General features: G+C 36.8%; 3 protein-coding genes across 3 annotated transcripts in view; 2 read left to right on the top strand and 1 right to left on the bottom strand.

The window, feature by feature from the left end:
* Positions 1–23,045, top strand: part of LOC148944098 (uncharacterized) — a 329,735-nt gene that overhangs the window by 148,365 nt on the left and 158,325 nt on the right. The gene's annotated exons all lie outside the window — the stretch shown is intronic.
* The window catches only part of LOC148944099 (uncharacterized), a 119,506-nt gene continuing 112,331 nt past the window's right edge, over positions 15,871–23,045 (bottom strand). Inside the window, exon 8 of the mRNA XM_089100553.1 lies at positions 15,871–15,936. Within this exon, the coding sequence (XP_088956679.1) occupies positions 15,871–15,936 (66 nt within the window). The remainder of the gene's footprint in view (positions 15,937–23,045) is intronic.
* LOC148944093 (uncharacterized) overlaps positions 22,518–23,045 on the top strand; it is a 394,466-nt gene continuing 393,938 nt past the window's right edge. The window contains exon 1 of the mRNA XM_089100726.1: positions 22,518–22,773. The gene's annotated coding sequence lies outside the window, so the exon portion shown is untranslated. The remainder of the gene's footprint in view (positions 22,774–23,045) is intronic.

Genomic DNA, 23,045 nt, shown 5'->3' with positions numbered 1-23,045 from the left:
AAATAAGCAGAGAGTCTTAGATAAAAAAAGAAGAAAGAAAAAGGATTGATTTCATTTTATCTTTCAAGAGTAGGAAAAGGAAACAATAACCGGTTTGATTCTATCGATTACGTGATGTATCACCACTTATTATTGAGAAAACGAAAAAGAAGAGGAAACGCAGAAAGGAGGACCAAATACCGCTGGATAAAAGAAAGAAAAGAAGAAGAATTTGAAGTATACATTAGAAAATGATTTTGTATCTTTTGAATATTATAGTCTATTTTTGATAAGAAAAAGAGTAGGGGATGGTAGAATTTAACCATTTTTTAAATTTCATTAATTATTTTCATGTGCACAAAAATAATTTTTGTTTCTAGCTTCTGTCTCTTTTTAAGTTGCTTGTAATAGGTAATTATGGACTGTACAATAATGTGCCTAGGAATGAAGCGAGCCCCCGATTGATAGTGTAGCCACAGAAAGTTGAACCCTTTATAAGGCGTTTCAACGCCTAAATCAAACGGCTTTCTTGATTTTTTTTTTATCTTGTCATATTTTAGCTAAAATTTTGCTCCATTGCTTTCCCCACCAAAAGAAAGACCTACTAATCGTCCCCATAGTAGTTGGTGTGCAGCTATGCAATAATATACGTAAAAACAATTGTAGTATGGAGTAAATTAAGCCGTAAAACTAAATCTTACAATTAATTGTCTATAATAACCTGGAGACATTACACACCTGGAGCCTTCACATTCACCCGGAGCCCGTTTGTACTGCACTGATCATTGAATTTATCTTTTAGGTTACTATCAAACTGAGGTATTACTTGAGATTTCTCAATGAGGTATTTCAGCAAGGCTGACAAATCGTCCACAAATTTGAATGGGTAGTCAGTGTTTTCAAATAAAATGTAGTTAATTATGGCTAAAAATAAGAGAGCAGCAATTTTGGGGCCTTGAGGGGCGCCACATGTTAGTTCCGCCCACTCCGAATCAAGGTTTCCCTAGAAAACCACATAGACGCACTGGTATCGACGTCTCAGGAAGTCTACTATTAATGGCAGAATAGTCTTTCTAGTGCACATTTGTTTTAGATTCTGCAAAGCCGTGACGTGACGGATCAGGTCAAATTCCTTGCAATTATCGGTCAAAAGGAGATTAAATATGGTACCCCTTTTGTCTAGCCATTCTACTATTAAGTGGTAAACTTGTACTAAATAGTGAGTCGTACGAATACTTTTCAAGCACCCGTACTGTTAAGAGTTGAGGCAAGGGCTTATTTGCGACAAAAGTTCACGGTAAATAAATGACTCGGTCACTTTGGCTAGATGGGGGGTTATTGATATGGGCCGGAGCTCGCCACAAGTTGTGGGGTATTTTGTTTTAGGAATAACATGGACGTAGGCTTTTTTCCAGGCCTGAGGGAACTTTTGCTCTCTGAAGCCTTGGTTGATAATAGACGTCAAAGGTTTAGCTAGAAGAAGTTCATACTCAATGAGCAGCTTGACGGGCAGCTAACCTGGATATGAAGCAGAGTTCCTTTTTAGTTTTTCAAGCTCTTTGCAGACCGCGTATTCCGGTATTTCTACAATTTGTTCTTCGCGAAAGCCAGACGAGAGATTTTCAATGTCTTCGTCAGTGAATGAAGGGTAAGTTGAACAAAGTGCAGCGAAAAAAGAATTTACTTCATTTGAGGATTCTAAAGAACCCCCGTCTTTCTGTATTTTCAAGTCACTACTATTCAGTTTTCCAGACAGTCGTTTAACTTTGGAGTGCCACTTACGAGGGTTAGTAGTCAGCAGTGGAGTCACTTTATCGCGAACGTAAGCTTTCTGATAAGCTCTGTTTACTTTCACAATGTGATTGCGCAATTTTTTTGCCGCTGTTACTTCACCTTTCGAGTGGAGTTGGCATCTGGTCATGATTAGCGCTTTGATTTTTTGGTTTACCCAAGGCTTGTCACTGCCACCACTTGTTCCAGGTGTAGCATATTCGACATCCACTGCTTATTTCTTTGATTAAAGTCTCCAGCAATAATAAATGCGGGAGCTGCATACTGTCGACGGATGTTGTCTACATATGTTTGTAGATATTGAACTAAATCTTTCCTTTTTTTTGAACTCTCAGGATAGTACACTACCACAATGAAGAGAAACAAGAACTTTCTTGACAGGAATGGGGGTTAGCCCTGGGCCTAAACCACTTCGTGACAGGAGTCAGTAGGTTCGCTTAACAGTTTGCACGGAATGTCTTCGAAAAAACAAACCGACACCTCCACCACGACGCTCTAGACCACGACCACTCCTTGTATTGAAAAATCTCGTATGGCCTTTAATACGACCCGTCTAATCAGTAACGTCCCAACATTTGGTAACTGCTGCTATGGGGCAGCAATTTTGTTTCATGAGGACCTCAAGCTCGTCCATTTTGTTGTTCAGTGACCGGGCGTTGCAGAGTAAGAACTTTGGCATTTTCACCTTCACTGAAAACCACTCTGGTTCAAGCAGTGGAGGAGATGCATGAACAGGAGGAGGCACCAGGTCGTAGAATGAGTGGGATTTCAAACGGGAGTCTACAGTTAACTACTGTCATTGTTCTTAGTCTACAAATTCGTTTATGGTTCGACATTTCCTCCGAAATATGCACTGGAATGCTGAAACGCTTATTCCGCTTTCCTCCTCGACAACCGCACTTTTTACGTTTAGTGCGATGAACTAAGTCTTCAGTATCAGGCAACGTCACAACATTGCCATCTGGTGGCTTTTAAGGAGTCCAAATTGCCATAGAGTGACGATTGTAGATGTGGCTACGAATGTAGATGGCACTACTACATATCGAAGTGAATAAAGTTCGTAAATCGTCAATTTTTCCATTATAACTGGGAAGAATACTGCACAAAACAAAGTCAAAAGGGTCAAGTCTTTGTATACTTCAATTGCCAGGGCAAGAAACTAGGAGCACTAGCATTAATAGGCTAAACAAGGCATGGTTGCGAAGCGGCTATTCAGCGCTACGCCTTCTTCCTAAGAAATAGTCAGCTAAAGATTTTAAGAGAAATAATTGTTTTGCTTTTCACCTGTAACAAGCTTTCTTTCACGCACTTCACATTGATATTGGTCGATCTATGGCATTAGATTTTCAAGTACCAAGGACAGTAAAATCTGACGGTTTGCGTTGGTTAAGAAAAAATTTGCACAACCAGGCATAATTCAAAAATATAGGAAAATAGGAAACTCAATTTTTAACGAAAAAGATGAGACAGTAGAGAGGATATGCAGCAGTGACTTCTTGTTCCAAACATGACACACGATTTATACCGCACGTAAAGACTCTGAGTCGAGTCGTCACAGCCTAGTTCAGTTGCTATAAGCTCATCGTGATGTTAACATCGAAATCGAGCGTGCGCGAAGGCGGAGTATCAATCCTGTGTGGCTTTAGATCTGTGTCACATATTTTTAATGGAGAGTATAGCCTTTTTCGCTACTGTATATTCTTTTTACTGTGCTTGAAATTCAGTTATGTATGAGACAAAGGAAGTACTAGAGGAAACTCTCCGTCTTGTTCTATTTCACTTCAAAAAGTCGAGGTTTTTCTGTTTTTGTTTTGTGTTGAGCACTGAGGATGGCTTGACGGAGATCCTTGCCAAAATATCTGCTTTTATCAACTGGTTCAAAACCACCCTCGTTACTTGTTTTCTTACATTTTTTTTCTTTTCTTTCTTTAAATCTAACGTCATGTATAGCCAGTGTAGTCTTAGAACGTGTTTACGGGAGGTAACAAGGGTCGTATTCAGGACTTTTCCAAGGGGGAGAGACAAAAAAACCTTATAAATCGCAACAAAATTTGTTTACATGTGTTTTTGTTACTTTAAGAGTCAGATGAAAATTTGAGAAAAGGGGGCTAATATTTAGTTAACCTTCAGCCTCTGGATATGGTCTTGGAAGTAACTCTTGTATTTTTGCTTCACCATTAATTTCATTCAAACAGTAAAGCCTGTAACTCAACAACAATTTCGTCATTTTCTATACGGAAATTCCGACAAGTTATTCATCCAAAGCAGACTTCTTATTGATTTACAATTCCTAAAATTTGCAGAGATGCGCTTCAACCAAAAATCTCGCTTTTCAACTGGACTAGACGAAGCCCAGAGTTCAGTTATAGCCAGAACCTCAAGAAAAATTTGTACATTATTATTATAATTTATGCCACATTCTACCCTCATATCGCTGATTAACGCTATATTGACAAAGTATTAATAATACCTCACTCTTCACGCTAAAGTTATTTAGAATGTTCAAAAAGCTATCTTATTCTATTTTAACGAACCTTGTGTTTCACTTTTTGTTCGTAAAGGATTGGGATACAAAATCATACTTTAGCGTAAAGAGCGAAGTATTTAAGAGGGGGCATCCCCCACACCCCACCACTGAAAATTCCCCCAGCGAAAATTTGCCTCCGGAACAATGTCTGTTTACTTCCCAATGACAAATCCTATGTGTAAGCAAAAGGCTTTTTTTGAATTAAACGAAAAAAATAAATCTTTTAACTAAAAGTAAGGAACGACATTAAAATTTGAACCCAACAGAAATTATTCCGCATATGAAAGGTGCTGTTCCCTCCTCAAAGCCTCGCTCTTTACACTAAAGTGTGACTATTTGTCACAAATCTAGTTTTTAAAACAATAAAAACTTTAGTGTAAAGAGTGAGGCGTTGAGGAGGGGACAACCCCTTTACATATACGGAAATGTTTCTGTTTGTTTTAAGTTTTAATGTTGCTCTGTGCTTTCAGTAAAAAAAAAAAACTGTTTTTTATTGTATTTAATTTCTGAACGTTTTTCAACTAATGCAGGTTCGAATTTGGCTCACCATACATGAACGATTAACACGAAATTTGAATATTACTTTTACTTTTTTTTAACTAATAATAAGATTACAATAACCTAAGTTTGATTTTTGTTCCTGTTGTTTAACAATTAATTTCAAAGAACTTTCCAAAAAATAAGTTTTTAAACAAAAAGTAAAGGTCATTTAAACTTAAGATCAGCAGATACAAATACCTGTTAAAAATCAAACTCAAAACGACCAGAAATTGCTATTGAAGTATAAATGAAACCCAAAACGAACAGAAATTAAATAAACAATCAAAGCAAAAAACATACAACAAGTAATACTATAAGTGAATAAATAGATCTTAAAGGGAGTAATACTTAAACTGAAAATGCAAATCAAGATTAAAACGAAAAAAAAATTATTATTGAATTACAAATGAAACTCAAAACGAACAGAAATTAAATAAATAATCAATGCAAACAAACATACAATAGATATTTATGTAAATGAATAAATAAATCTTAAAACGGGTGAAACTTAAATTGAATATGCAAATCAAGCTTGAAACGAACACCAATCACCACAAACAAGAGTTTGGGTATCGCCTCCGTCTCTCACTGTAAAAGTCTAAAACCTACTGCGACATTGGCACTTTACAGAAAACGAATTTTATTAGAAATATTTTCTTTTGTACTTAATATTGAAAATAAACATTAAAATTACAGTAAAATTTTGAACTGATGAGCTTTTAGCAATTTATATTATTGTAGATCAAATATTCAGTTTAATTTATTAGTTATTTAAGAGGGGGCATCCCCAACATCCCACCACTGAAAATTCCCCCAGCGAAAATTTGCCTCCGGAACAATGTCTGTTTACTTCCCAATGACAAATCCTATGTGTAAGCAAAAGGCTTTTTTTAATTAAATGAAAAAAATAAGTTTTTTAACTGAAAGTAAGGAACAACATTAAAATTTGAACCCAACAGAAATTATTCCGCATATGAAAGGTGCTGTTCCCTCCTCAAAGCCTCGCTCTTTACACTAAAGTGTGACTATTTGTCACAAATCTAGTTTTTAAAACAATAAAAACTTTAGTGTAAAGAGTGAGGCGTTGAGGAGGGGACAACCCCTTTACATATACGGAAATGTTTCTGTTTGTTTTAAGTTTTAATGTTGCTCTGTGCTTTCAGTAAAAAAAAAAAAAAAATTTTATTTCCAACTAAAATTCCAACTAAAAACGACCAGAAATTACTATTAAAGAATAAATGAAACCCAAAACGAACAGAAATTAAATAAACAATCATAGCAAAAAACATACAACAAGTAATAGTATAAGTGAATAAATAGATCTTATAGGGAGTAATACTTAAACTGAAAATGCAAATCAAGATTAAAACGAAAAAAAATTTATTATTGAATTACAAATGAAACTCAAAACGAACAGAAATTAAATAAATAATCAATGCAAACAAACGTACAGATATTTATGTAAATGAATAAATAAATCTTAAAACGGGTGAAACTTAAATTAAATATGCAAATCAAGCTTGAAACGAAAACCAATCACCACAAACAAGAGTCTGGGTATCGCCTCCTTCTCTCACTGTAAAATTCTAAAACCTACTGCGAAATTGGCGCTTTGCTGAAGACGCATTTTATTAGAAATATTTTCTTTTGTAGTTAATATTGAAAACAAACATTAAAATTACAATAAAATTTTGAACTGATGAGCTTTCCACAATTAATATTACTGTACATCAAATATTCAGTTTAATTTCTTAGTTCTTTCTAAAATAGTTCAAGACGAATATAGTTTCCCTACAAACAAGGGTTTGGATACTGCCCCCTTCCTTAACTGTAAATACGAAAAGCCTACTTCGACATTGGCGCTTCACTGAAAACGAATTATATTACAAATATTTTCTTTTCCAGTTCTTGCAGCATTGAAAATAAAAATCAAATTCCCGTGAAATAAAGTCTTGAACTGACAGATATTTCAAGAATTAATATCATTGTGTGTCAAATATTCAATTTGATTTTGTTTACACTTTCCAAGACAGTTCAAGACACATAGTTTTCAGTAAAGTGCCAATGACGCAGTAGGTTTTAGACTTTTATTGTGAGAGAAGGAGGCGATACCCAAACTCTTGTTTGTAGTGATTTGTGTTTGATTTAAGCTTGATTCGCATATTCAGTTTAAGTTTCACTCGTTTTAAGATTTATTTATTCATTTACATTATTATCTATTGTATGTTTATTTGCATTGATTGTTTATCTAATTTCCGTTCGTTTTTAGTTTAAATTATAGTAGGGGAAGACCTTATACCGCGACACGAACAAGATCATTGACCTACTAACGGTACGAACAACATGGATGAACAAGATGAAAGCCAATCAGAGGACAAGAGAGCTTGGGGCACTGAGCCGACCCCTGTGGAATGAATGGAGATGGCTGGCTCTTCCACCTCCCCAAAACCTCGCAGGAAGAATGCAGGTCCTTCTGCACTCTGCGAGCAAGGCGAGAATGCGACCATCTCTGCTCAAGATCAAAGCTGTCGAGTTGTCATGCCGCCAACCCAAGTCCACCGCCTTCGAGTTACCGTTCAGACTATGCAAACTCCCACCTATCGAGCCACCGAGCGAGCTGCTGCTCCGTCTGCACAAAGCCACTCCGTCACTGGCTTGACAGCACAAAGCCACTACATCGCCGAGCACTATGCGCTACCAGGGCCATACGGCACCCATGTGCAGCCTGAATATGAAGAGGTGAGTTTTTTTTCAATATATATTTTTTACCTGTCATAGAGCCCTTTACTCTTTTGTCTTTTTGCTATTTTTCCTATGTCCCGGGACCAAATCATAGAAATATCTAAAGGGGACTATTTTTCAACTGTTTTCTCACCTATTTTCTTATCAACTTATATTCTCTGCCTACTTATGGCTTTCTATTCTATTAAGTGTCCCTCTTAATTTTAAAGGACTCTATATAACGCAGTTTTTCAGCTTTTATGCTAATTTTTCACTTGTCGGAGGCACTAAAAGGTTTTCCTAGCATTTTGCTAGAATATTAAAGATCCAACTAATATATCCTCGTTTTGTTTAAAATACTCCGCCCCACAGAAGTAGCTAAAATAAGGTTGTTTTTCAGCTTTTCAAGCACCTACTCGCTAGGTTTTGGAAGGAGTCAGCTGTGTCCTCCCTTATAGCTTCATTCATACCTAAATTTATGTTTTCTAGACTAGCTAACTTTTCACTCCTTTCTAAATTCTTTTATTCATTTAAGTGTCTTTTCTTACCTTTCCAGGTTACATGCCCCCTTAGTTCAATAGAGATAATGACATTTATTAAACTTTTCTGGTTTTATCGGCTCTTTTTTTCACTGGCTTTTGGGAGGGGCATTCGCTAAGAAGGTTATTTCAGGGATTCTAATAAATGCGAGCATTCATTTTATAGCTAAGAACATGACTCGGTGAATTTAGGGGCCCCTTGCTAGTTCTATTCATACTGATTTTTCTTCCTTTTCAGAACGCTTTCGACCAATTAATGGACAATATATTGAGTGAGCTCCTAGAAGCTGCACCAGTTTCATACAACATCTAAAAATGACATTTTACCACCGCCATCGGAATTCTGAGACATTTCGACGGAGAGTGAACGTGAGGTTTAAGTGTGGGCGTGAGTCAAAATAGTGTGGCTCCCTTTAATTTAGACAGTTTTGTGTGGGATCTCGGGCTTGAATTAGACTATTAATCGGTAGAACAAGTGCCAGCTACCGAGGTTGAGACAGTACCCACCCCTCACATTGATTTAGGGAAGCAAAGTGGAACTGGCTCGCCCCCAGTGTTGCCTAATTTTTATTTATCGGATACCATTTTATGCAACATTCCCGTCTATAGGGCCAAGTTTGGTGATCCATTCAATTCCCTATCAAGTGTTAGTATTCACACGGATCCTATAGAAACCACACATTCCTACGTCAGTATGATTCGGGCTCTTCTTGAAAACCATATACGGGAGGCGGGAGGACGGGACTCTTTAAAGGCATTCATCACGTTTAAAATTATTTTTTGAAATGCAGGTTTTGGTGTTTTGCGCCAGCATCATATACAAACAAGAATGCAGATGCTGCACCCTGACTTGCATAATTTTGATGGTGTGTTTTCGGATTGGGCGTCTGAAATTTTTAATAGGATGGAGGGGAATAATGAGAATGGGAGTGGGCTAGTAGTTTTATTTATAGAAATATTAGAACTTAATACTACTGAATTTAAAGAGGAACCTGGAGTGTTTGAAATATTCAGTCCTTGTAGAGGGACATAAGCCCGAGGCAAGTCTGAGCCCACGGATGTGTCAGATCCGTCAGAGTTGATCCGTTGAACGGATCATCGATAATTTCGATGTGGAGTATAATTGGGTTCTTTTTGTAAAAACACCTTTGTTACCTTCTTTTGAGTCCGGTAACCTTAGCTAGTGTAGTGGGAGAGTTTTCATGACTCATAAACACCTTTCAAAACTTGATCCATTTTGACCGGAAACGTGGTGTGAATCGTCCACTACCCTTTTGTATACTGCCGGGTGAAACAATGCGTCTTTGCTTTTGTCTAGCTACCGTTGCCAAATTGCCAGTGGGTGTGCTTTCCAAGAAAAATTTAAATTCATCATCTTCTACCTTTAATATAGTAGATGGAGTGTGTTATTTTAATTTCTTTAGAATTTGCTTATTGCTAATAAAACTTTTAGGAAAATTTGACGACTTTATAAGATTATATAAATTTAGGAAAATTTGACGACTTTAAAAGATTACATAAATATCCGTCAAAGGATTCGACTCTTTTGCGATTTGCAGTCAGATCCGATAACAAATAAATTAAATTGTAGGGCTTGCCCTGGATTATAAATTCATTCTTTTTCTCATCATTTTGTTCATTTTCAGCTACGAAGGTCAAGAGTCTTTTAACTTTTTTACGATAGGATGGAGGCAAGAAGTCTAAAACTCTTTTTGATAAATATTCTTTTTTCGGTGTTTTCAGAGTTTCAAAACTTTCACTATTTTCAGAAGGTTGATCAATGACTATAACTTTGAGCGGTTTTCATCGATAAGGTTTTTGTTTGTTGACACGCCGAAGGGCATTTTGAAGCAAAATTAATTTTTCATCATCCGCAATTGTCTCATTGTTAATAAATTTATCAAGATTATTTTCAAAGTGCTCTCTGGGTGAACGAGCAAGTTTAATTGGCGTCAATTTATAGGGTTTAGCCAATTCTAGAGAATAATGTTTACAAGTCCGGCGATTATCGGTAGTAACAATGAAAAGTAATTACCACCGGCTTGAACAAGACGTTTCCTTTTAAAAATGTTTCCTTTTTTGCAAGCTAGAGCACGTACAAGTGATCGATGTTGCTTTTTCCGCTGCTTAACACGATCTGATAGCTAAACATTACCCTCCGTTCACTTTAAACGAAGTTCTGACAAGATATCAATAAATTCCTTTTCAACACCATGCTTGAGTATTATTTTTCTAGGTCGAGTTTTGAATTGGCTAGCACTGAAAATAAATTCCGATGTTCATGTAGCTTATTCAGTGTCATGATAGGGACTAATGACCTTTTCTACTATTCACGGGTAGATATACAGTAATGTCATTACTGAAAATATCGGTGACTACACGCAACTTTTTGGGCGGGTTTTGATTTAGGTTCAATAATTTGTATCCGTAAGATTTATTAGTTGCTTGATTGTATTTGGCAAGTAAAAATTTGGGTTTGCCTGGGTATATTTGTTTTTTAGGGTTTTAAGAGAACTTGAATTACGAACAACTCTAAAAAAAATAGTAGGTACAATTCAAAGCAAGTGTTCTCATACATTTACTCTGATGAATGAGATTATGGAGCGCAATGGTTATAGAATTTTTTTTTCGTGATGGGACCGGTCTGTGAATAATTTTGACATTTTCTGCGACCATTCTTCACTAGATTCAGCTAAATCATCAATAATCAACACCGAGTTTGGTGCAACACTAGTAAACACGTCAAGTCTTTGTATGAATTTTATACTTGGAACAATCTTCTTTATTTTGTCATTAGATTCTTGCCATATACTATATCAATAATAGATATTTTTTGGATTCTCTAAAAACAATTTATCACGATTCTCAATTATATATGTCAAAAGTGTTGTTTTACCGGACATGGACGGTCCGCAAAGAAAGGATCTGAAAGGTGTTATATTGATACATACTCTTCCAATGTCAAAGTGCAACTAACATAACCTAACCTCAATCTGTTGAATAAATAGTCAAAAGGAAATAGAATATACATTATTTTCACATATATAGGTTTCCTTAATTCACATATATATGTAACAAACATACAAATATATATTTACATAAACACTTGAAAATTCGGATCGGAGGGCCAGATGCTCCTCCGGAGGACACAGCGGCGGGAAACGAGGGCCTGGCAGGGAGATAACAAGTGAAAATAAACACTTTACTCATTATAGATAAATGAACACTTGAATATTACCGCTTTGCGCAACGAAAACAATCATAATTATAAAACACTGGGAAAAACGGCCCTCCTCCACCACAGACGTTCCTTCTCCTCCCACAACTATAGAGCTTTCTCCAGACTAATTTGCTTTCTATAATTTACACATTCAACTCGATCAGAATTAAGATAGTGGCCATGTAGTAGTAGTTTGACACCACCCTCGAGTACATAGACTTTGTCCGATATGGTGGACATGGCACTTTTTTTACCGGAACTGTATAGTTTTTATATTTTTAAGATTAAATGACCATGACACTCGTTCTTGGAACTAAATTATTTTATATACAGTTCCTACAAATACTCATATTGAAATTTTCCTTTAAATAGTATGACGGCAACCTCTTGCAGCTTTTTTAGTAATCTCATTGTGAGTTCCCACGCAGTACACATTCGGACAGGGAAATACACTATGCGATAGCATGTGGCTTACCGTCTCTGATTTTAATTTCAAAAATTGATTTGGGGCCTGGTGTTTCACCAGCTTTCACCAGATAGAGGGACTCATCACAGATGTTAGAATCTATCAAGGATCCGTTTTATTCTCCATTTTCCAAATCATGTAACATATTATCTGTTTTGACTTTCAACCGAGATGAATTGATGCCTCTCTTATACATCTGAGCCTTTCCCATCTTCAGCCATTGGTCCTTATATATAATGATAGAAAACTCCAACATGAGTTTTTTCGAAATTTCTAAAATTGCACTGCCAGTGGCAATGTTTTTATTTAATAGAACGTTTCTTTTCTTTCTATGTAAAAGGACAATATTCAAGTCTATGATCGTGAACGATTCGAAGTTTTGATCTGTAGTGATTCAGGCACTCTTTTTTGGGTCAGTAACAACGTCACAACTACTCCTATAACGCACACTCTTACACATCTTACCAAAGGCCGAAATTAAAATGAGTTTAAAGATCTCTTTTTCTGCCTTTGTTTTCGCTTGAGATCGTTTATTGACAAAAGTAACGACAAACATCTTCATGTAAGGCTTTTGATCAAACTGGAGGGCTCTATGAATCGTTGTGACTTTGAAACCGTTGGCAAGCATCCACTGCAAAAGAACACGGTGTACAACACTATTCCGTTTCGACTCCAGGTCGGCAATAAGCTTTTGTTTTGAAGGTGTCCAATGCACACCTTTATTCTCTACCAAAGATAAATTTTAAGGACTCAAAGAGTCCCTAGGCACCAGTCTATGGATGCAGGAGAAAACAAAGACTTTTACCGAGTCATGAAGTCCCAGAGGTATTTCGACGTCAATTTCAAAAAACCATCCTTGTGGTCCATTTTCTTCAACAGTGTGAATATTGGGAAAATCTAGAGCAGAAGGATCGGCAAGCCATTGGTAATTTCTACACGGAAAATAAAAGTGAAACATTGCCGACGGGTAAAGGGAAATTATATCCAAGAAAACCGCGTCTGACTTTTCACCGGTGCGTTGTCCAGTCGAGTTGGTTTCAAGGTAATGATCCCCGTGAAAGACATATCCTCCCCGCATGGATCTTTCTACAGATAGGTGCTGATGCACGTTGGCGATCACACCTATTTCAGTTTCACTGCTTTTAAGAATTAAATCCATCACTAGATGAGGAGTGGAAAAATAAAAACCCAAATCCAACCCAAATTCTTCATAAATTTTGTCCGGGTTTTTACAAACAATATCCAAAAACGTCAATACATCACTTGCCAGGTGCATTTTACAATAATCCCACTCATTTTTACACCCTCCCTTTGCCAAAGCCCTCTTGGCAAATTCATAATCGGCAGAGGTGCATTAACGATCGCGTGAAATCATAAATCATAAAAGTGAATCATAAAACTCTACGATCGCTGGTAATTTTTCCTCACTTAGCTTCAAGGTGGAGCTGTATAATTGTGCATGTAAACCGGTAAAAAGTATTGCAGTCTAACATTTAAATTACACGATTTTTGCAAACCCCCCGAAAGTTACTTCCCCTTGATGGAATTTCTTGCCATAAATGATCATGATCGCGGGCTTTCGCATATCCTCATTAATTTTTTTCTTGAAATCCCAACAAATGTCTATATTTTTAATAGCCAACTCGTCTTCTGGTGATCGATTCATTGGGTAGTGTGTATGGTGCAGCAGTGAAATTGCCTCATTTGCTGTTTTAATAAGAACAACCATAGCTGTGCCTACACAATCCTCATCACCCAACTTCTCAATAAAATCTACCAATTGCATGGTATTACTTGAATCTCTCCGCGCTTGTGCAAAAGAGGTCGCTGTGACTTCATGCCCCTTAACACGATTCAACTTTGACGGATCTGACACATCCGTGGGCGCAGACTTGCCTCGGGCTTATGACCCTCTACAAGGACTGAATATTTGAAACACTCCAAGTTCCTTTTTAAATTCAGTAGTATTAAGTTCTAATTTTTCTATGAATAAAACTACCAACTCACTCACATTCTCATTTTAACCCTTCATCGTATTAAAAATTTCACACACCCAATCCAAAAACACACCATCAAAATTATGCAAGTCAGGGTGCAGCACCTGCATTCTTGTTTGTATATAATGCTCGCGCAAAACACCCAAACCTGCATTCCAAAAAATAATTTTAAACGTGATGAATGCCTTTAAAGAGTCCCGTCCTCCCGCCTCCCGTATATGGTTTTCGAGAAGTGCCCGAATCATGCTGACGTAGGAATGTGTGGTTTCTATAGGATCCGTTTGAATACTACCACTTGTAAGGAATTGAATGGATCACCAAACATGGCTCTATATACGTGAATGTTGCATAAAATGGTATCTGGTAAATAAAAATTAGGCAACACTGGGGGCGAGCCAGTTCCACTTTGCTTCCCTAAATCAATGTGAGGGGTGGGTACTGTCTCAACCTCGGTAGCTGGCACTTGTTCTACAGATTATTAGTCTATATCAAGCCTTAGATCCCACACAAAACTGTCTAAATTAAAGGGAGCCACACTATTTTGACTCGCGCCCACACTTAAAGCCCCCTCGCGTTCACTCTCCGTCGAAATGTCATGGAATTCCGATGGCGGTGGTAAAATGTCATTATTAGATGTTGTGTGAAACTGGTGCTTCTTCTACGAGCTCACTCAGTATAGTGTCCATTAATTGGTTGAAAGCGTTCTGAAAAGGAAAAAAAATCGGTATGAATAGAACTAGCAAGGGGTCCCTAAATTCATTGAGTCATGTTCTTAGCTATAAAATGAATGCTCACATATTAGAAACCCCGAAATAACCTTCTTAGCGAATAACCCCTCCCAAAAGCTAGTGAAAAAAAGAGTCGATAAAACTATAAAAGGTGAATAAATGTCATTAACGCTATTGAACTAAGGGGGCATGTAACCTGGAAAGGTAAGAATAGATACAAATAAAAAAAGGAATTTAGAAACGAGTAAAAAGTTAGCTAGTCTAGAAAACATAAATTTAGGTATGAATGAAGCTATAAGGGAGACACAGATGACTCCCTCCAAAACCTAACGAGTAGGCGCTTGAAAAGCTGATAAACAACCTTATTTTAGCTACTTCTGTGGGGCAGAGTATTTTAAGCAAAACGAGGATATACTAGTTGGATGTTTAATATTCTAGCAAAAAGATAGGAAAACCTTTTAATGCCTATGACAAGTGAAAAATTGGCCTAAAAAAGTTTTAATTACTGCGTTTTATAGAGTCCTTTAAAACTAAGGGGGATACTTAAAATAATAGAATGCCATTAGTAGGCAGATAATATAAGTTGATAAGTAAATAGTTGAGAAAACAGTTGACAAATAGTCCCCTTTAGATATTTCTATGATTTGGTCCCGGGACATAGGAAAAATAGCAAAAAGACAAAAGAGTAAAGGGCTCTATGACAGGTAAAAAATATATATTGAAAAAATACTCACATCTTCAGATTCGGGCTGCACTTGGGTGCCGAATGCCCCTGGTAGCGCATAATGCTCAGCAATGTAGCAGATTTGTGCAGTCATGCCAGGGACGTAGCGGCTTTGTGCAGACGGAGCAGCAGGTTGCTCAGTGGGTCGATAGGTGGGAGTTTGCATATTCTGCACGGTAGCTCGAAGGCGGTGGGCTTGGGTTGGCGGCATGACAACTCGACAGCTTTGATCTTGAGCAGAGATGGTCGCATTCTCGCCTTGCTCGCAGAGTGCAGAAGGACCTGCATTCTTCCTGCGAGGTTTTGGGGAGGTGGGAGAGCCAGCCATCTCCATTCATTCCACAGGGGTTGGCTCAGTGCCCCAAGCTCTCTTGCTTGGAGGGGTGAGAGCAGGGAAATTCTAAAAAAGAAGAGAAAATTTAGTATAAAAATAACATCCCCCTTTTACATAAGAAAAAATGAGTTTGCATATTCTGCACGGTAGCTCGAAGGCGGTGGGCTTGGGTTGGCGGCATGACAACTCGACAGCTTTGATCTTGAGCAGAGATGGTCGCATTCTCGCCTTGCTCGCAGAGTGCAGAAGGACCTGCATTCTTCCTGCGAGGTTTTGGGGAGGTGGGAGAGCCAGCCATCTCCATTCATTCCACAGGGGTTGGCTCAGTGCCCCAAGCTCTCTTACTTGGAGGGGTGAGAGCAGGGAAATTCTAAAAAAGAAGAGAAAATTTAGTATAAAAATAACATCCCCCTTTTACATAAGAAAAAATTGATACCCCCTTCTAGAAACCACCTACAAAAGTCATAGAAAACAGGATCTTTTTTTTAAATAAGTACCCCCTTTTCAAGAAAGCACGAAATAGACTTAGAAATCATGTTATCAAATACTAGGCAATAGCAATCATCCCTTTATACGAAGAAATTTAAAAAAAAGAAAAGAAAAAACTAGGAATTCGAAATTAAGAGCATTTAAACGGATCCCAGTCTCAAAATAGCTTCTCGTGGCAAGTATGTAAAGCCCCATCTCCTTTCCATTATAGCATAAAGTAGAATTAGCGATGAATATACTAGGGAAATTGCACACGCTTCTAGAAGCCATAGCTTTGTTATAAGGCATCTGTCATTGCCCAAAGAACCCCCTCCCACTTTTAAATAAAACCCCCTTTCAAGAGAGCATAACGTAAAATTTGTGAGAAATACAACCCAAGAGTCAGTAAGCATAGAAATAAATGCTCCTATTTTTACTGTTTAGAAAACAAAATATAAGTACACACCTAGAGATACAATAGATTTAACGCAAAATGAGTTATTTTTTAAAGCTTAAAAACTATCATTATTCCTCTAGGGTCAAAGGTGTATCAATTTAGATCATTTAAATGGACCTCGTCTTCGAAATACCTTCTCATGGCAAGAATGTAAAGCCCTCCCCATATAAACACTGATTACTCAAAATGGAAGCAATTCCATTTACCATATGAAAATATTTATCATAAGCAACACCTGCCCCCCCCTTGCAATTCATAAGATTTACAGTAGAAAGATATGTCGCTAGTTTGAACGGAAAAAGTATCTTTTTTATAACAATTGCTATGCTTAAGTGCAAATTTATAAGATTTAGCAGGCCGGATGCGCATTTGAGGGATGCAATAATTACGTTTTTAACCTGTTTACTGAACTGATCTAAAAGCGTCATAGGAGATGACGTCATACCGTTAGAAATCCATTTTTCCTATGGCTTATGTGACGTCAGAGGGCTTGTCAAAGAAAAACAAAGGGGGTGTGTCACATGACGTCAGAGGGCTTGTCATAAGAAAAAGGGGTGTGTCACATGACGTCGGAGGCCTTGTCATAGACTTGTCACAGAAATTCAAAGGGGATGTGTCACATGACGAAACATACGTTAGAAATCTTGCCTCGAAACACTGGTTAGGAGCTCCCCATATTATTAAAACTTGTATATTATCCCGACCATACTCAAAGTAATTGAAAGATCAAAGGACTTGCCAAGTGTGTCACGAGAATTTTGCCTAGAAACAGGGTCGCAGTGACATCAGAGGGCATGTTGTAGAAATCCTATGGGAAAAGGGAGAGGGATGTTGTAGAAACTCAATGCTAATTCCTTAGGGATGTCACAGAAAGTAGACTGGGGATACTATTATAAGGTTAAACTAAATATTTGATATATAATGATTTCAACTGCTGAAAAGCCAATCAGTTCAAAATTTAATTTTTACTGTAATTTCATTTTTTATTTTCAATGTTGTAAGAAGTTTGTAAGAAAATGTTTGTAATAAAGCGCCATTTTCAGTAAAGTGCCAATGACAGTAGGTTTTAGACTTTTACAGTTAGGAATGGAGGCATTACCCATACTCTTCTTTGAATTGATTTTTATTCGTTTCAATCTTGATTCGCATATTTAATTAAAGCTTCATTCGTTTTAAGGTTTATTTATTATTTAAATGGTACATGTTGTATGTTTGTTTGCAGTGATTGTTTATGTAATTTCTGTTTGTTTTGGGTTTCATCCGTACTTCAATAGATTTTTTATATATTTTGTTCGTTTTAAGCTTGATTTGCATATTCAATTTTAGCTGAATTCGCTTTAAGGTTTATCTATTCATTTATATTAGTACAACAAAAGAATAAAAACAAAAGCAATACGAAACCTGATCAATGGAACAACAAGAACAGTGCAAGAAGAGATAAGAAAACTAGAAACAATCTATATTTGTAAAAGGAAACCAAAAACAATTGACCCCCATTCCCCTCCAGCACAAAAACGCAAACCAAATGTATTTAAACTACTCCCCTGTCAAGGTAATAAGCGTCCAGCCTAATGCAGGTTAGATTTTAAATACTATTAGTTTTGTTGACGAGCAATTCTAATTTTCCCCTTCTCTTCTTCACTTGATTGGTTGCAATTCCTATTTTCTTTTTGTTAGTCGTTTCTGTTCTTTTCTAGTTTTTATCGGCATTTAGCATGCCACGTTTAACGCATCTAAAGATATTAACGATCTTTTTTTTATATTTCCTTGTCCTTTTTCGGTGGTCGGCGTTTACCTCACCCCCCGAAAAATAACCCCCCACGAAAAATGCTCCCCAGAAAAATATGGAAAATACCGCCACCTACCCCGAAAAATATCACCCCCACGCAGCTGGTTGGTCTCCAATCCCTTTGGACTTCAAAAAAAGGACAAAAACTCTCAATTTCTTATCTAATGAGCTGAGTCCGAAGTTTTCCGGATTTCCCGGCCTGATCTGATTAATAATCCGAAATTAAAATTTAGAAAAATAAGTTTTTTCAACTGAAAGTACAGAAAAATACTGAAAAAGACAAAAATTAGTTAATATATGAGTGGGGCTGCATCCTTCTAGATCTAAAGATTTAAACTAAAGTCCTCACTGCTTTGACAAAGTTTTTTTCTAACTAAGCGGTCCTAATATTTGTGAAGTCTTTCTTAAAGAATTGAGAAAAAAGTCAAAATTAATCGTAAAGAAAGAAGGGCTTATGAGGGCTAAGCCCTCTCATATATTTGTATTTTATTGCCAGAAGAAAGATCACGGAAGCGTGTTTGTTATTTTCCAGTGGTGATTGTATCGACCCAGTGGTCCTAGAATTTCGCGAGAGGGCTCATACGAACGGAAATTAAAAGTTCTAGTTCCCTTTTAAGTGACCAAGAAATTAGAGGGCAACTAGGCCCCCTCCCACACTAATTTTTTCCCAAATTCACCGGATCAAAATTTTGAGATAGCGATTTGGTTCAAAATAGTCGAAATATCTAATAACTGTGTCTTTGAGGACGACTTAATCCCCCACAGTCCCCGGGGGAAAAGCTGCAAGTAATGGACTTTACCCTTTGTTTACATAAAGTATTGGCTATTGGTAAGTATACGGACATTTCAGGGGGGGATTTTTTTCTGGTGGGGAGGAGGGGGCGGGGGATTGAGTTACTTGGGAGGATCTTTCAATGGAGGAATTTTTCATCGGGGAAGAGAATTTCCAAAAAGGGGGTGCCGGATTTCCCAGCATTATTTAAAAAAACAATCACAAATTAAATAAAAAAACAAGTTTTTCAAATGAAAATAATTAGTAACATTAAAACTTACAACGAACAGAAATTACTGCGCATATGAGGGGGTTCGTCCCCTCGTCAATTCCTCGCTCTTTATGCTAAAATATTTTTAGTAATTTCAAAAGAGCTATTTGTTCTAATTAAACAGCCTTTGCGATTCAGGGGTCATTCTTAAAGAATTGGAACAAGATTCAAACTTTAGCATAAAGAGCGATGCATTGACGAGGGGGCAACCCCCTCATATTATGTATATTAGAAAGTTCATCCCTCTTCAATGCTTCGCTTTTTGTTAAATAATGGCCGACGTATGCAATGATTTCTTTGTTACATTTTCCTTCCAATCTTATCATGTAATTTTACCTTACGAAGCTTCATAACTATGATTTTTAAGTGATAATAAACCAAAGTAATTATACGTATTCGGCTTGTGGTTCTTAAATAAATAAAAAAAAGTTTTTCCAGCTGAAAGTAAGGAATAACATTAAAACTTAACACGAACATAAATTCTTACGTATATCTTTTAAAGATCTTTTCTTTAAATCATTTCAGTCATTTGAGAATTGCTCAACTTGTGACTTTCATTTTCATAAAAATAATTTCGACCTCTTTGACTGTTTCGTTACTATGCTTTACAAAATTAGTTCTGCAAGTATCGCTAGTTTGAGCTACGTGGGAGAATCTTTCCACGGAGAAATTTCACGCGGGGGAAGAAAATCCATTTAAGGGTGAGCTGGATTTCCCGACTTATTTAAAAAATGACCAGCAATTGAATGAAAAACAAGTTTTTTTCAACTGAAAGTAAGAAGCAACATTAAAACTAAAAAAAAACAGAAAATATTACGCATATGAGATGGGTTGCCTCTCCTCAATAGCAGTAGGAAGCCTTCTTAACATACTACCAGTGCAAGACCACACGACCATTTCTAGGCCAATCAGAGAGCTAGATTACTACCTGTACAAGATCTTATGCCTATTTCTAGGTCAATCAGAGAGCTAGAAATACTAACGGGAGTGACATCACTTGACCTCCATGAATTTAGCTTGAATTTATATAATATCCTTGTCGAAATCGAACTAAGCAATATCTGTGTTGATACAATTTTACCTTGGAACATTGTATAAGTTTTTTGTGTTTCAAGCCCAAGATAGCAGTTCTTTTGAAGCCATTGAAGAATAAATACTATATAAAATGGAGAATATTGATGTTATTGCTACACAAAATTTATTTTTTAAGTTTTATTTTATAAATAATAAATTGAAATATTTAGGCGCTTTTGGATTATATTGCAGACACATGAAAAAGACAAGTCTGTTTAATAAAACACAGAATGTATGAATAATAGTTTAGAAACAAATTCGGTATACATATTTGCACATTGTGGGGGGTGGGGTTGCGTAAAGTATATATTAAATGTAACCCTACTAGTAATTGTTTCTGAACACATTAACTTATTTGGGGTCTAGCCTAGAAGTGAAAATGTCGTTTGATGTAAATTTTAGGCCTATAAGCTGTGTGTGTGTGTTAACGACTTTTTAATCCATTTAAAAGTTTATATAGTGGGAACGTGCTATCAAGCCAATATTTCTATTTTCATAGCGTTCCGATGGTTTTTTAATGGAGGTCTATAGCGTAGCCTAGACTAGCAATAAAATTTATCCCCACTTAATTCTGTTTTTAGAGACACAGTCTTTTAATGCTTATTGACTATCTCATAATAGTTAATGACTGCAAAAAAAATCTTAATTTCAACTTATTTCAGTTATAGATCTAATATCCGATAGTATATAAGGGCGTATTTCAACTATCATAAACTGGTTATCATCCAAAAACAAGAAAAAATTGTTTTACACATAATCTTTGACACATCGGCTGCAGTTGTCCTTGGTGTGACATTCAGTGACGATTGTTTGTTTGGGCCACATGTCACAAATCTTGTGAGAAAAGGCAACTACACGCTGTGATCCTTAACCTCACTGCATCGATCGAGGATTTATATATCCTATTTCTATACCGTGGATTTCTATAAAAGTAAAGAACTCCATTAAACAAAAAATGAGCAAAAATAAAATCAAATAATCTACTAAGCTCGAAACTACCACAAATCAGCATCGATAAATAAATGAAACCCAAAACGAACAGAGATTACAATAAATAACCGAGTCAAACTCAAAACGAGCAGAAATTAACATAAGTTGGGCGCAAAACTCCTATGCCTTCCCAAGGCCAGAACAAAATTTGCACTTTACTGAAAAAAACACAAATATTTTTACTTTTATAACTTTGATAAATCAAATAATTTTAACATTTTCATTTCTAAATATCAGTATATGTATATTAAACTGACAATGCACATTCATGACAATGCAAACACATGGGGTATATCAGGTTTTTATAGAAGGTGTTGTCATAGAAACTTCAAAAGGGGCTCATTTGATTGGAAATTCAAAGGGCTAGTGCTCTTTTTAAGTGTTTGGGGGAATGATGTGTTTGGGGGAATGATGGGCGTGGGGGGGGGGGGGCTAGTGGCCCTCCAATCAGTTTCGACTATTTAAAAGGGCACTAGCACTTTCAATTTCCAATCGAATTAGCCTTTTTTGAAGTTTCTACGACAACGCCTTCTATAAAATACCTTATATGTGCCCAGGGCATAACTTAAAACCCTTGCCCTGAGAGTTGTAGGGGAGTGTCCTTCTCAAAAACGTTTTTCTATCTGGAAATCAACTAGCCTGCGCTAAACAAAATGGCTATCTTAAAATTTTGAATGGATGTGTTTGGGTGAATGACAGAAGTGGGGGGAGGGTTAGTTGCCCTCCAATCACTTTAGACTATTCAAAACGGCACTAGCCCTTTGAATTTCCAATCAAATGAGCCCCTTTAGTAGAAAGGGGGGTGCTACTCGTGACATGACACCATATATGGGCATAGAATGACGTAATCGACTAAGACAATTGGATTTCTGAGAAATTGATTGCATAATCAAAGTGTGTCAATGACCCTTTTTCCAAGGAGAATTGTTTCCGGAAGTTTAGTAATATCTTTGGAGTTCGACCAGAATTGTTTCCAAGGCAAAGTTTAGATCACACGTGACAGATGATGTCATGGTTGATTGATTTGACACGAAAGAGGAATTAATTTGTTGTTTCTAAGGGGAATTATTGATTCAAGAAAGGGTGCCTGCCCAGTCGTCAAGAACCAGGTGTCATTCAGCGAAGCTTTTTCGGAAGCGTGCTAATACAAGGAAGAGGAACCATTTCTTCTCCAATCGCATCATAAGCCTCTGGAACGATCTGAGCGAAACGACAGTGAGTTCACCATCCGTTGACAGTTTCAAAGCCAATCTCGATAAGGAATGGGAAACCAAACTATGGCTCACGCAATGGGATGAAGCTGATGTCCCGAGGCCCTATCATCACTAACTGGCGTACACTGGACTCGTCCATATCGCTAGCAAGTGCGATTTAAGGTAATTTAAGGTAATTATTTGTTGTTTTTAAGGGGGATTATTGAATCAAAAAATTTGATATAATTTGTTTTTTTTAAGGGGACTTATTCACTCTCAAAAGGGGAATTAATTTGTTTGGTCTAAGGGGGACGTGGGGAAGAAATATATTGATTGCGTAATTAAAGGCAGAGACGTTCTAAGAAATTGAATACATAATTGGTAGAACCCTATCAGGAGCACGTGACGGGAATCCATTTATGTACATAGAATGACGTAATCAACTAGGACAAATGGATTTCTGAG

Source organism: Artemia sp. Qi Xiang Cuo, chromosome 14, assembly GCF_049724085.1.
Source record: "Artemia sp. Qi Xiang Cuo chromosome 14, ASM4972408v1, whole genome shotgun sequence".
Taxonomy (NCBI): domain Eukaryota; kingdom Metazoa; phylum Arthropoda; class Branchiopoda; order Anostraca; family Artemiidae; genus Artemia; species Artemia sp. Qi Xiang Cuo.
Note: the sequence above shows the minus strand (reverse complement) of the source record. Positions and strands in the feature narration are given on the sequence as shown.